The sequence below is a fragment of the Pipistrellus kuhlii genome, unplaced genomic scaffold (genome assembly GCF_014108245.1).
Source record: "Pipistrellus kuhlii isolate mPipKuh1 unplaced genomic scaffold, mPipKuh1.p scaffold_m20_p_20, whole genome shotgun sequence".
Classification (NCBI taxonomy): Eukaryota; Metazoa; Chordata; class Mammalia; order Chiroptera; family Vespertilionidae; genus Pipistrellus; species Pipistrellus kuhlii.
The window spans coordinates 556,171-568,971 of record NW_023425516.1 but is presented as its reverse complement, the minus strand read 5'-3'; the positions used below and the strand labels follow the sequence as shown (position 1 = coordinate 568,971).

Sequence of the window (12,801 nt, the reverse complement as noted above, 5' to 3'; positions counted from 1 at the left end):
ACGCACGGAATTCACAGACCATTCTTGAGAAACATATGCTAGACTACGCTGGAAAGTAAACATTGGAAAGAAATGGGAACGATAGCAAGTCAGAACAAATCACCATTCACACTTCCTCTCCTGCTGCGGCACAGCTGCATTTCTAGCTCCAGCTGGCATAGCATAGGTATTTTACTTCAAACCCAGATTTTCCCATTCTTTTCTTTTTATGGAAATGGTAGAGTCCATCTTGCCCAAAAGAAGATGGGGGCGGTATGATTCTTTTTAAGTGCACGTTTCCTACAAATATTTCACAAGGACCCTACGAAACTATTTTGGACATAACATTTTTTTTTTTCTGGTGTAATGTAGCCTGACAGATGAACACCTACCACTTTGTTTTGGAAGAACTGCACGGGGATTTCTCGTCCCTTCTCTTTTATCTTTATGTGTGATGGATGGAATGATTCATCCATGTAATCAGAGTTCTCATATCTTTGTTAAAGGAAATAAAAATTCATCAAGGAATCAGTATATGTTTCTTTTTCATATATATATATATATATTATTGATTTTTTTTTTTTTTTTTTTTTTTTTTTTTTTACAGAGAGGAAGGGAGAAGGACAGAGAGCTAGAAACATCGATGAGAGAGAAACATGGATCAGCTGCCTCCTGCACCACCCCCACTGGGGATGTGCCCGCAACCAAGGCACATGCCCTTGACCAGAATTGAACCCGGGACCCTTCAGTCCACAGACCGACACTCTATCCACTGAGCCAAACCAGTTCCGGCAAATCTTAGTATATCTTTCAAATGTAGTCATGCATGAGAATGGACCTCAGGATTTGAGGATGTTTCTTCTAAAATCAAATTAAGTTTCCAAACCAACATTGTGTAGGTATTCTCTCATTTCAATATGATCTGTGGGGGCAAAAAAAAAAAAAAAGTGGAAAAGGTGAACCAAGGTAAGGACTGGTGGAGGATATATTAAGGAAATTTTAAAATATAAGATTATCCCTGACTGGTTTGGCTCAGTGGATGAAGCATTGGCCTGTGGACTTGAAAGGTCCCAGGTTTGATTCAAGGGCACATGCCTGGGTTGTGGGCTCGATCCCAAGTAGGGCGCATGCAGGAGACATCCAGTCAGTGATTCTCTCTCATCATTGATGTTTCTATCTCTCTTTCCCTCTCTCTTCCTTTCTGAAATCAATAAAAATATAAAAAATACATAAGATTAGTATCTACTTTTATTTGTCCCAGTTAAAACTGATAACTTTAAGAAACTGATTGGCTTATATATACTCATTAATGTTTTGTATAATGTCATGATTAATAAGAAGCCAAGAAAAGGCCCAATTACAGGAATCCGAGGATTTTGTCTACCTATTTATTTGTTCATATTTGACTGCTAAAATTTCACTCAGTCTTCTATGCTCAGCTCAAGTGACACCACCCCTGGGAAGTCCTCTTTTATTCCTCTCAACTGTTGGTACTTCTCACCTTGGAGCTTCTGCCCTAGTCAGCATTTGGTGTTAACTTTATTAAAGCCCTTATCACTATTTTCCATTGTAGTTTCTTTTTTCTTTTCTTTTCTTCATATGAATGATATTGTATTTAGTCATTTTCGTTTTCAACTGGAACTCTGGGAATTCAAAATTAACATCCTTGTCTGTGAGCTTCTTATAGACACTAGAAAAAGTTTTGATCTCATTTTCCATATTGTTCTGTAGTACTTTATCCAAATGAATTTTTACGAGCTGGCTGCCATCCAGTTTCACCAGGATTTTTGTGGAACCTCTGGGATGGGATGCTTTTGCTTATTGTTTTAGGCCTTTTCAAGTTAATATAGGCAACTCTGAGCAATAAAAACAACAAGCTTCTCACTAAACTAGTTTTTATTTTAAAATATGTTTTTATTGACTTCAGAGAGGAAAGGAGAGGGGAAAACAGATAGAAACATCAATGATGAGAGAGAATGATCTGTTGCCTTCTGCACACCCACCCTGGGGATCAAGCCCAAAGTCTCGGACACGTGCCTTGACCAGGAGTCAAATCATGACCTTCTGGTTCATAGGTCAACTCTCAACCACTAGGCAACTTGGGCGGAGCATTGACTTAAGCTTTTTTAACCCATTCCCTCGTCTATAAATTTGAGTTATTGTGAGGAGTGTGATAATCTATATAAACTGTACAGCATTACACTGAATAACGACTATTATTAATGAAATGAAATGTTAACAATGAATTACATTAATAAATGATTTATTAGCAATGAAATAAAGTTTACATGAGAAAGTGCTATAAAGTCATATGAAATGTAAGATTTTTCCATTATTGTTGCTATTATGGTTATTACTAAGAGCTAGGATAAACCATGAATAAATTGATATTAATTCTTGTATAAGTATAAATTAATAGATCAGTAAAGTAATTACACAGGTATTCCAATGTTTGGGTGGGTTATAAGTAGTAGTGTATATTATTATTATATAGTAGTAATGCAACATTATTAGTGTACTAATTCTAAAAACTGAACTACAAATTCCATCATCCTGTATGCTCTCAACTGTGTGAGCTCAGGTGGAAATCATTGGACCCGGATGAAAGCTGAAAACTACATTTCCCAGAGTGCACCATTCCACATCTCCACTATATATACTCCATCCGGGTTCTTCGAGATGCTGTTTGGCGACTCGTCGCCATTCCCGGAGCAGCTCGGCCTCGGCCCAGGGGCGAGTGTCGGTCGCTGTGTCGGAGACCCCGGTCCCCGGCACCAAGACAGCCAGCCCTCTCCCTGCCCCGCGGCGGGAGAGCGTCTCCGGCCGGCCGGCGGGGCCTGCGCACCCTCCTGCGCCTCCCCGCTCCCCGCAACCTCCGCCCCGCCAGGCCCGGCCCGGACCTCCGAGCCCCGGCCTCCTCCGCCGTCTCGGTCACTGCCGCCGCCGGGCTCCCCAGCCCCGCCCGCCGCTTCTCCTCCCAATTTGAGAAGCCGAGTAAGGAAACGGAAAAATGTCGCCATGAAGGCCGAGAACCGCTGCCGCCGCCGACCCCCTCCGGCCCCGAACGCCATGAGCCTGGGTCCCCGCCGCGCCCGCTCCGCTCCGACCGCCGCCGCCGCCGAGGCCCCCGTTGATGCCGCTGAGCTCCCCCAACGCCGCCGCCAGCGCCTCCGACATGGACAAGAGCAGCGGCCCCAGCAGCTCCGCCTCCTCGGGCAGCAGCAAAGGGCAACAGCCGCCCCGCTCCGCGTCCGCGGGGCCGGCCGGCGAGTCTAAACCCAAGAGCGGTGAGCGCGGGCTGGCGCGGGGGCCGCGGGGCGGCGGGGGGCGCGGGGCGGGTCCTCGCTCCTGTCAGCTGGTCACACCCGGGACCAGCTCCGCTTTCTGTGGTTCCTGAATCCCACCTCCCCCCACTTCACTTCCGGGGTTCTCATTATTACAATGAATGTAAGTAATTTACAGTGAGTTCTGGCATTAGGACTCGGAAACAGCTCGTGAAGTAGGTGCTGCTCTTATTCCCATTTTGCAGATGAGGAAACTGAGGTCAGGAAAGCTAAGGTAGCCTCGCTGGTATGTGCCTCACAGCAGGCCTTCCTACCTAGCTGTCTGACTCATCCGTTCACGCTCTTAAAAACACCAGGTTGTTCTCCTCTTTAACGTTGAGTTAGCTTTGGATAGTGTTCAAATTTAAACAGGAGAGGGTGGGGCCCAAAGACTCTTCAAACTCAAACCTTAGGTGTAATAACCTGACTGAGGAGGAGGACTCTCCGTGGAAGGCTTTGCAGTGTTTCAGAGCACAGGCTCTGGGCTCAGTCTTTTTAGATTTGCTAGACCCTGAGTGAGCATCTGACTTTCCTTACCGGTAAAGGTGGAGATGAGAATTAAATGAATTAACGTAGAAAACAAATGAACCAAGGGTTTAGGAAAGTACGTGGCAGCTGTTATGCACCAAATACACATCATGCCTATTCCCTTTGTTAGGCTCTAGTTATGTTCTTTTGCAGGGAAGATTTTGTCATTTCTGTAGCCATGCCTCTCAATATTAAATTATGACCATGGTGATAATAGCTACCATTTATCTAGAGCTCACCAGGTACCAGGTCCTGGGCTAGGCTTCTGCCTCTGTTGTGGAGGTTCCAGTCACTAACCGGTCCAACAAGGTGGGATTTTCATCTGAAGAAGGAAAAAAATTGAGAGGCCAGAGTTTAGTTAGGAGTTGGCAGGTCTGGAGTTGTAATCTCTGTGCTCTTTTCTATTGCGATTATGTTAGTGATAGGAAGATGTTTTCAGTGGGAAAATGTGTCAGAGAGGGAAACATTTTGTTTACAACTTTTAAAAACATATATTTTATTGATTTTTTACAGAGAGGAAGGGAGAGAGATAGAGTCAGAAACATCTATGAGAGAGAGTCATTGATCAGCTGCCTCCTGCACACCTCCCACTGGGGATGTGCCAGCAACCCAGGCACACGCCCCTGACCGGAATCGAACCCGGGACCCCTCAGTCCGCAGGCTGACGCTCTATCCACTCAGCCAAACCGGTTTCGGCTTCTTTACAATTTAAGATTAAACAACTGTAAGGCTGACTCTAAAAGGAAAAACAACTGTAAGGCTGCCTTGAGTTTACCTGCTGGACAGAGGAAACTTGCTCTCCTGGGGTTCCGAGGGCTTCTAGGACTGCTTAGGGAACGCAGGTGGAATCCAGTTGACAAGATAATGAATAGGCTTTAGGCTCTCAGGCTCTCAGGCCACGTCAGGCAGTATTATGTAGATTAATATTGGGGTTTTGCACCTGTATAGCTTTATCACAGATCTCTTTAGAAATAGAGGGTAGCCAGTTCTGGCCAGTGTTGGGAACTGGTTTAGAGCGGTCTATTTCTCAGTGTAGGTGATAACTTTACTTTTGCACAGATTTGATTCTATACCTATCTGAATTCTCAACTAATTTTTCGGGAGCTCCTTTTGAAGCCATTAACATAAGGGAGACAGCAGTAATAAATGCCTTAACGTTTATTCTTTAATGAGGCAGTAGGTGAAAGTTTGCAACAACCCAAAAGAAATAGAAGAGTTAAACTGAGGTATTTTAAGGCATTTTACTCATATTGTTTCTGACTTTGAATATGTTGATTAGTAGAACTAATGTCGATTAGGCCCTAGGATTATACAGAATTCTGTTGTAGTGTGACCAAAGCAAATATTTGTCAGCAACCTTTCAGACTTGTATAGAGTAAATATTAATTGTTGGGTTCATTTTTTAAAAACAAATACTATGAAGCACTCTTAAAATACTTGTTCATCTTTTTTAAAAAATATATTTTTATAGATTTCAGAGTGGAAGGGGGAGGGGAAGAGAGATAGAAACATCAATGATGAGAGAGAATCATTGATTGGCTGCCACCTGCAAGCCCACCACTGGGGATGGAGCCCGAAACCTGGGCATGTGCCCTTGACCAGAATTGAACCCGGGACCCTTTAGTCAGCAGGCCAACACTCTGTCCACTGAGACAAACAAGCCAGGGCTGGTTTTTCTTCCTATTGAAAGCTTCTGCGAAAGAAAGTAAAAACTCACTAAACTCACTAAAAGACTTTGGTAAGTTATATTTGAAATACTCAAGTGTGCCCTCTGGTATCATTCGTTTGTGTTTAATGTGTTGAAAGCTTGGCTATAGTTGCCTTTACCAGTGCCTACTTTTCTGACTACTGCTATGCATTTTCCTTTAGCAAAAAGGAAGATTTGTAGCTAAACACACAGTTCTTCATCCATAGCCCACGTTGCCTGCATTTAGGAATAAATTGTTAAGGTTAAAGGGTAGCATATGCTGCCTTCAGGACATTTAAGCTGAGACCAGTTCTGCTACGACAGATAGCATTTAGGACCTTTTCTACAGTGACTTCTGGATGGTTGCTGGAACAAAAGGCAGCCTCAAATTCAGCATAATTCCATACACAAGTTTCAGAAAAGCTGACTCGACTTTTGATGTGCTTGATGCTGCTGGAAATAGTTGAAAGAACCTCTTGAGTTTCACAGTGCTGAGTTGAAAAACAGGACGGGTAAGTTGAAAAGACATAAATTGCCTTATTTTTTTTAAAGAGTTTTTCAATTTCTAGCACAGCCACTGTGGCTCAGTGGTTGAACATCGACCTATGAATCAGTAAGTCACAGGTTCAATTCCTGCTCAGGGCATATGCCCGGGTTGTGGGCTCAGTCCCCAATGTGGGGCATTCAGAAGGCAGCTGATAAATGATTCTCTCTCATCATTAATGTTTCTGTCTTTCCCCACTCCCTTCCTCTCTGAAATCAATAAAAATGTATTAAAAAATAAGTTTGTCACCCTAACTGGTTTGGCTCAGTGGATAGAGGATAGGCCTGTGGACTTAAGGGTGCCAGGTTCAATTCCAGTCAAGGGCATGTACCTTGTTTGCGGGCATATACCCAGTAGGGAGTGTGCAGGAGGCAGTTGATCGATGTTTCTCTCTCATAGATGTTTCTAACTAACCCCCCACTTCCTCTCTGTAAAAAAACCAATAAAATATATTAAAAAAAATAAGTTTGTTAATTTATAAATATTTTATTTTCCTTTATCCTTTCCCTACCTCATGTGAAGAAATAACCTCTGATTTCTCTTCCCTAAAACGTGTGTCATAAATGGGCATTTGCTTCGAAACTACATGATTAATATACCTGAGTCTTTGTTCCTGGGGCTGGCTTAAGTTTGCCCTTCATGCACACAGGAAATAGGTAAACTTGCCACCGAGATTTATTTGATCTTTCTGGTTGGAGTGGCATACCACAGTTTCTCTGTGTTGGCTAATTGCTTCAAATATTTTACATAACATTCCCTTTCTTGGATATATTCCAACAGCTGTGTTCTGGTAGGATTAAGATGCAGTTCTAAGAATGTTTAATGGTGAATATCCAAGGAATCCCAGAGGTTTGGGGAAAGTCACTTAGAAAAAGCAAAGTAAAGAGAAGCGAGGCAGTTTATGGGCAAACAGTGGACCCTAGCCCGGAACTGAGCTCTTGCCCCATCTGCAGGGAATAGTACTGCAATGGAGGTTAAGGGAAGGTCAGGCGTTATGAAGCAGTTATTTTGAGGTTGGTGATATGCAGCACTGTCCTGCTCTCTTCCTCTTATTCCAGTAACAAGCCAGGTTACTAGTGGTTCATCTGCCTTGAAGAATGCCTCTGAGTTGCAAATGGACCTGGAGGTTTCGAGGGCTTTGAAAATTGAGGTGACCAATAAAACACCAGCCAGAGAAGTTATAAGAATTTCTGGGCCTGTTGGCTGGAGTCCTTGGTTTATATGGCTTTGTTTATGGGTACTTTTGACTGGAATGATTTAGATTTATTAATAATAACAGCAACCGTGTGCCAAGCACTGTGGTAGGCATTTCACAGAAGTTTTCTCCTTTTTAAAAAAACACATTTTTATCGATTTTTGAGAGAAGGGGGGTGAGAGAGAGAAAGAGATTAATGATGAAAGAGCATCATCGATTGGCTGCCTTTTGCATGCCCCATATTGGGGATTGAGCCCACAACCCCTGCCATGTGCGCTGACTGGGAATCAAACCAACGTGACTTGGTTCATAGGTCAATGCTTAACCACTGAGCCACACCAACCGGGCCAGAAGTTTTCTCTTAATCCTCATGACCCTGTGAGGGGAGAGGGGAGAGGATTCACCCTATTTTACAGACAAGAAAACCAAGGCTTAGAGGGGTTAGAGTAATTTGCCCAAGTGAATTCTTAAGAAGTCCTGGGTAATATTTATAAATACACTTTGTATAAATTCACTTAGCATGCAGGCAACTTACTGGTACATACACTATTCCTGATACTACCTCTCTCTTCCTTTCAGTCAAAATTAGTAATTTGAGCTGGATTCAATTTGTTGTCAGTTGATTCTGTAGTAAAGCCACGTACTGCCTCTCCGGAGGTGCTTGTCAACCACTCTGGACGATGGCTAAGCAACTTGTTTGTGTTTACAGCATGAATCAGCAGCAGAGACTTCCTGGCTGATCTGACCTCCAGGCTGTGCCACTTGTCAGCACTAGAGCTAGAAATGTTGATGATGCCACATTATTTAATGAAAAATTTATGGCCATATATTTTGGAATGAGAGATGCTTACTGTTACTTGGTAGAGAATTTTCTATTAGGGAAATGTGGAATAATAGACACTGGAATAAATTCTCAAATCTCTTGTTGATTCTGGGATCCTGATTTCTAGATTTAAGCCATTTAATTAGTAGTTTTGACCCTTTTGGAATATGTCTTGACAGTTTTTGGCGGTTAGTTCTCAGCTCTGGCTGTGCATTAGAATTTCCTGAAGACCTTTTATAAAAACAGGGATGTGTGAGGCCCTTCCCTAGTGATACTTTCCGTCTGGATTGGGCCCTTGCGCCCTGACATCCATAGCTTCAAAAGTCTCTGAAAGTGATTTTGTTGGCGCAGCCAGTATTTAGAACCTACGATTCGAAATTTAAAATTTTCAACAGAGCCGAAACCGGTTTGGCTCAGTGGATAGAGCATCGGACTGTGGACTGAAGGGTCCTGGGTTCAATTCCGGTCAAGGGCATGTATCTTGGTTGTGGGCACATCCCCAGTTGGGGGTGTGCAGGAGGCAGCTGATGGATGTTTCTAACTCTCTATCCCTCTCTCTTCCTCTGTAAAAAATTAATAAAATATATTAAAAAAAATTTTTTTTCAACAGAGAATGTTTTTCCCAGAAACTTAACATTTTTGTCTGCTTTTCAAAATCAATAATTTTTTTAAAAAATCAATAAAATATATTTAAAAAATTTTCAACAGAGAATATGTTTCTCCCAGGAACTTAACATTTTTGTCTGCTTTCCAAAATTTAAATCAGAGCATCATATTGCTGTCTCCTAAAGGATGACAGATTTTACCCCTAAGTTATTCACATGCGTATCCTGGCAAGTTGTATATAAAACATTTCACAAACAGCAGTCTGAATTTTATCTCTGGGTCCCAGGCCTGATTGTACCTTCAGTCTTTAGCTGCCTGTTGCCTGAGAGTAGAGATAAGAGAAAACTTCTCACTTTAGATGTCTGACTTCATACCTTTAGGTAAGTGTGAGAGAAGATGGAGGAGTTGATTTTAGCAACCAAAATCATAAATCCTTATGTGGTCAATTGTTGTAATCTGTTTTAGAAAGAGCACTTCTCTTTCCTTCAGAGAGCAGTTCTGCAAGCACTATGAAACTGTTTCCTTGCCAGTGTGGTAATAAGTGACTAAAATGAAAACAACCTCTTGCTGAGTTCCAGCTTACTTTCTTGAGTCCTCAAAATATAGAACCTGGCTTTGCCTCAATCTGTACAAACTGCTTGTCTAGAAAGCATCAGGGTCAAATATAGGATCATCTGAAATAGTCCTGGGTAGTGAGGTTTGGGGAATACTAGTGTTTTCAGAAGATCTCATGGTAATGTTAGCTGGAGTTCTGTATCCCTCTGAATTTTCTGTATGTACACACACACACACACACACACATGCATATATATATATATGGCTAAGTGACCATATGGCTAGTAGCTATGATGCGCACTGATCATTAGGGGGCAGATGCTCAATGCAGGAGCTGCCAAGCTGTGGTGACTTGGCAGTGGCAGTTCTCGGGTGACGCACCTGGAACCAGAGGAGGGAGCCGAATTCCGGGGTGCGTCACCCAGGAACTGCCTTCTCTCAATCTGGGATCCCTCTGGGGACGTCGGAGAGCTGGTTTTGGCCTGATCTCTGCCGGCCAGGCTGAGGGCCTTCACCTGCCGGAGGAGCGGCAGCACCTCCCAGGTGTGGCTGGCCGGGGAGGGACTGGGAGGTTGGCTCCAGAGTGTGCCTGGCCCTTCTCACCCAGTCCTGCCCGCCAGCTACCTTCTAATGAATTTCCTTTCAATGTGCACGAATCTGTGCACCAGGGCGCTGGTCTTATAAACTTAACTGTATGGGTTAAAGGCAAGGCAAAATTTGTATGAGATCTGAAGTCTCACTTTCTCATTGTTACCACTAATGCCTTGTTTGTCAATAACGGTTGCTAACTGAAGAAGTTGGTAAAAGTGTTTCAGTAATTCTGACTTCAGCCCTGGCTGAATAGTTTAGTTGGTTAGAGTGTCAGCTGATATGCCAAGTTTGAGCATTGGATCCCCTAGTCAAGGCACATATAAGAATCAACCAATCAATGCAAAATTCTAACTTCAGATTAAATTCTGGTTGTTTTCCCTAACTGAGATTTAAAGGTGACTGGTAGGAGAGAACCTTGTCTGGCAGTGTTTCTGTGACCATCTGCTTTCTGTTTGTATTTTGGCCACCTCATCTGACTGTTAGCCTGTCTTCTAAGTTGTAGTTTGGTTAGGATTAGAGAGGATGGCATACCCTTCATTTAGCCCATGTTATTGACAGAGTGAGGTGGTTGCTATCACAATTTGGAGTGTGGTTTCCTTTTCTCTGAAGATGTGCTTCACCTTGTATTTATTTAGTCTGCTGTGAAATAATTTGATTATCTTGTCTAGAAATACTTTTTCCTAGGTACTTAATAGTTTTTAAAATTACCCAAATAGTAAGTATACAGAACAATAATTCTGTATACTGAAGTCAGACTCTGAGAGGGTGAGGTTTGGGCACAGGAACCTCTTGAAAGTTCATCTGGATGATTCCTAGGAACTGATAAAATGGATAGTTCTGCTTTTTAAAGACATCTGTCATTAACAGCCTGCTGTGTTGCCTTTTAGGCACATTTCTAGTATTTACATATTTTAAACATAAACAGGATTAAGCTATATATTTTTTGGGGAAAACTTTACTTTCTGAGGCTCACGCAGAATCTTCTTGACTTTGTAAACCACCACTCCCTTCTAGTTTGAGGGTAAGTCTAATGGATTTCTTCATTAAAAGGCCCTAACTCCCATTCTTAAATTTTTGCTTTTAAAGTTATGAAATTAGTGTGCAGGCTTGATTTGGTCAGATTTCCATGTTGAAATAAGACAACATGGAATAAACAAAAGGACAAGAATGTTAATAAATTAGTTTTTTTGCGTCCAAAGACTGATTTGGAGACTCTATCACCTTCAGTTATTTAGTTGTGAATGTTTGTCTAGATAGGTTATATTTTGTAAAACCCCCCCCCCCTTTTTTCCCCTCAATGTTGGTAAACTTTGGCACATGTTAAAAATTCTTTGTTAATTTGGGACAAAATAACCTATGCAGTTCAGCTCCCCAGTAGAAAAAAATGGGGCAAGGAATACAAACGAGCTCTTTACACAAACTGCAAATGGTCAACAGACTGAAAAAGTGTTGCTAATCAGAGAAATTCGAATTTAAAGCAAGTTATTTTGGCCATTCAGTTTAACAAAGTTTATTCAATCCAGTATTATCAAGAATATAGTGAATTAGACATTTTTAAAGTATCGTTAGAATATAAGTAAATTATTATAATGGTTCTAGAAATCAAATTGTGAAAGTGTAAAAAGGCTTTAATGATTATACTTAATCTGCTCATTTCACTTTGAGAATGTGAAATAATCATACACCCAGACCTCTGTATAAAGTGGCTCCCAGCCAATTTGGCTCAGTGGATAGAGCGTCGGCCTGCGGACTGAAGGGTCCCGGGTTCGATTCCAGTCAAGGGCATGTACATTGGTTGGGGACACATCCCTAGTGGGGTGTGTGCAGGAAGCAGCTGATCGATGTTTCTGGCTTTCTATCCCACTTCCTTCCTCTCTGTAAAAAAATCAATAAAATAGCCGAAGCCGGTTTGGCTCAGTGGTAGAGAGTCGGTCTGCGGACTGAAAGGTCCCAGGTTCGATTCTGGTCAAGGGCATGTACATTGGTTGCGGGCACATCCCCGGTAGGGGGTGTGCAAGAGGCAGCTGGTTGATGTTTCTCTCTCATCGACGTTTGTAGCTCTCTATCTCTCTCCCTTTCTCTCTGTAAAAAATCAATAAAATATATATATATATTTTTAAAAAAATTAGGTCACTTTAAAAAAATCAATAAAATATATTAAAAAAATAAAGTGGCTCCCAATACTATATTACACTAGCAAAAAAATGAGAAGCCACCTAAATATTCAGCAATGGGGGACTGGTTATATTCTATAAATAAATGGTGCACAATAATGTAGCCATTCATCATGCTTTGAAGAGTATGGAAGCATGAACATGCTATGGAGTAATAGGTAGAAGACAGTATCTTGTATATCTGTCATTTTGTGGAAGATGTATGGCCTGTGGATAAAATGGAGAGTGAATGGAAATTAAACATTGTTTATAGGATAGCATTCTGTGAGTACTGGCAAATGTTAATTACTCTTTTGAACTTCAAAATTGAACATTATTCTTATAATTGGAGGAAAAAAGCTATAAATATTTTACAAAATGGTATAACTCATGCTGATCTAATATGATCTTCGATTTCAACCTCTTTTGTCAATTTAATAGATGCTCAGTTTGACCTCTAGAACATATATATTGCTTTGCTTCTATGCCACATGAATATATCTGCTAGGGGCTAGCTAGGCCCGCTGTTGTAGTGTAGGGTCTAGCAATGTTGTAGTAACTTAAGGAGAAAATACCTTCTATCCTCCCTCCAGATAAAGTACTTTTCTCTAATATAGATAGGCTATTCCTTTTCTTATCATTTTGTCTGAATGTACTTTAAAAAAATGGTTTTATTCAGAGAGAGGAAGGGAGAGGGAGAGAGATAGAGGCATCAATAATGAAAGAGAGTCATTGATCAGTTGCCTCCTACATGCTCACTATTGGGGATTGAGCTCAAAACCCAGGCATGTGTCCTGACCGGTAATCAAATGGTAAC

General features: G+C 41.8%; 1 protein-coding gene across 4 annotated transcripts in view; it reads left to right on the top strand.

The window, feature by feature from the left end:
- Window positions 1-2,651: 2,651 nt before the first annotated feature.
- Window positions 2,652-12,801, top strand: part of RNF10 (ring finger protein 10) — a 42,949-nt gene continuing 32,799 nt past the window's right edge. For all 4 annotated transcript variants that reach the window (XM_036449425.2, XM_036449423.2, XM_036449422.2 and 1 more), the window contains exon 1: window positions 2,652-3,266. In XM_036449425.2, coding sequence (XP_036305318.1) covers window positions 3,113-3,266 — 154 coding nt within the window. In that variant the 5' untranslated portion in view covers window positions 2,652-3,112. The remainder of the gene's footprint in view (window positions 3,267-12,801) is intronic.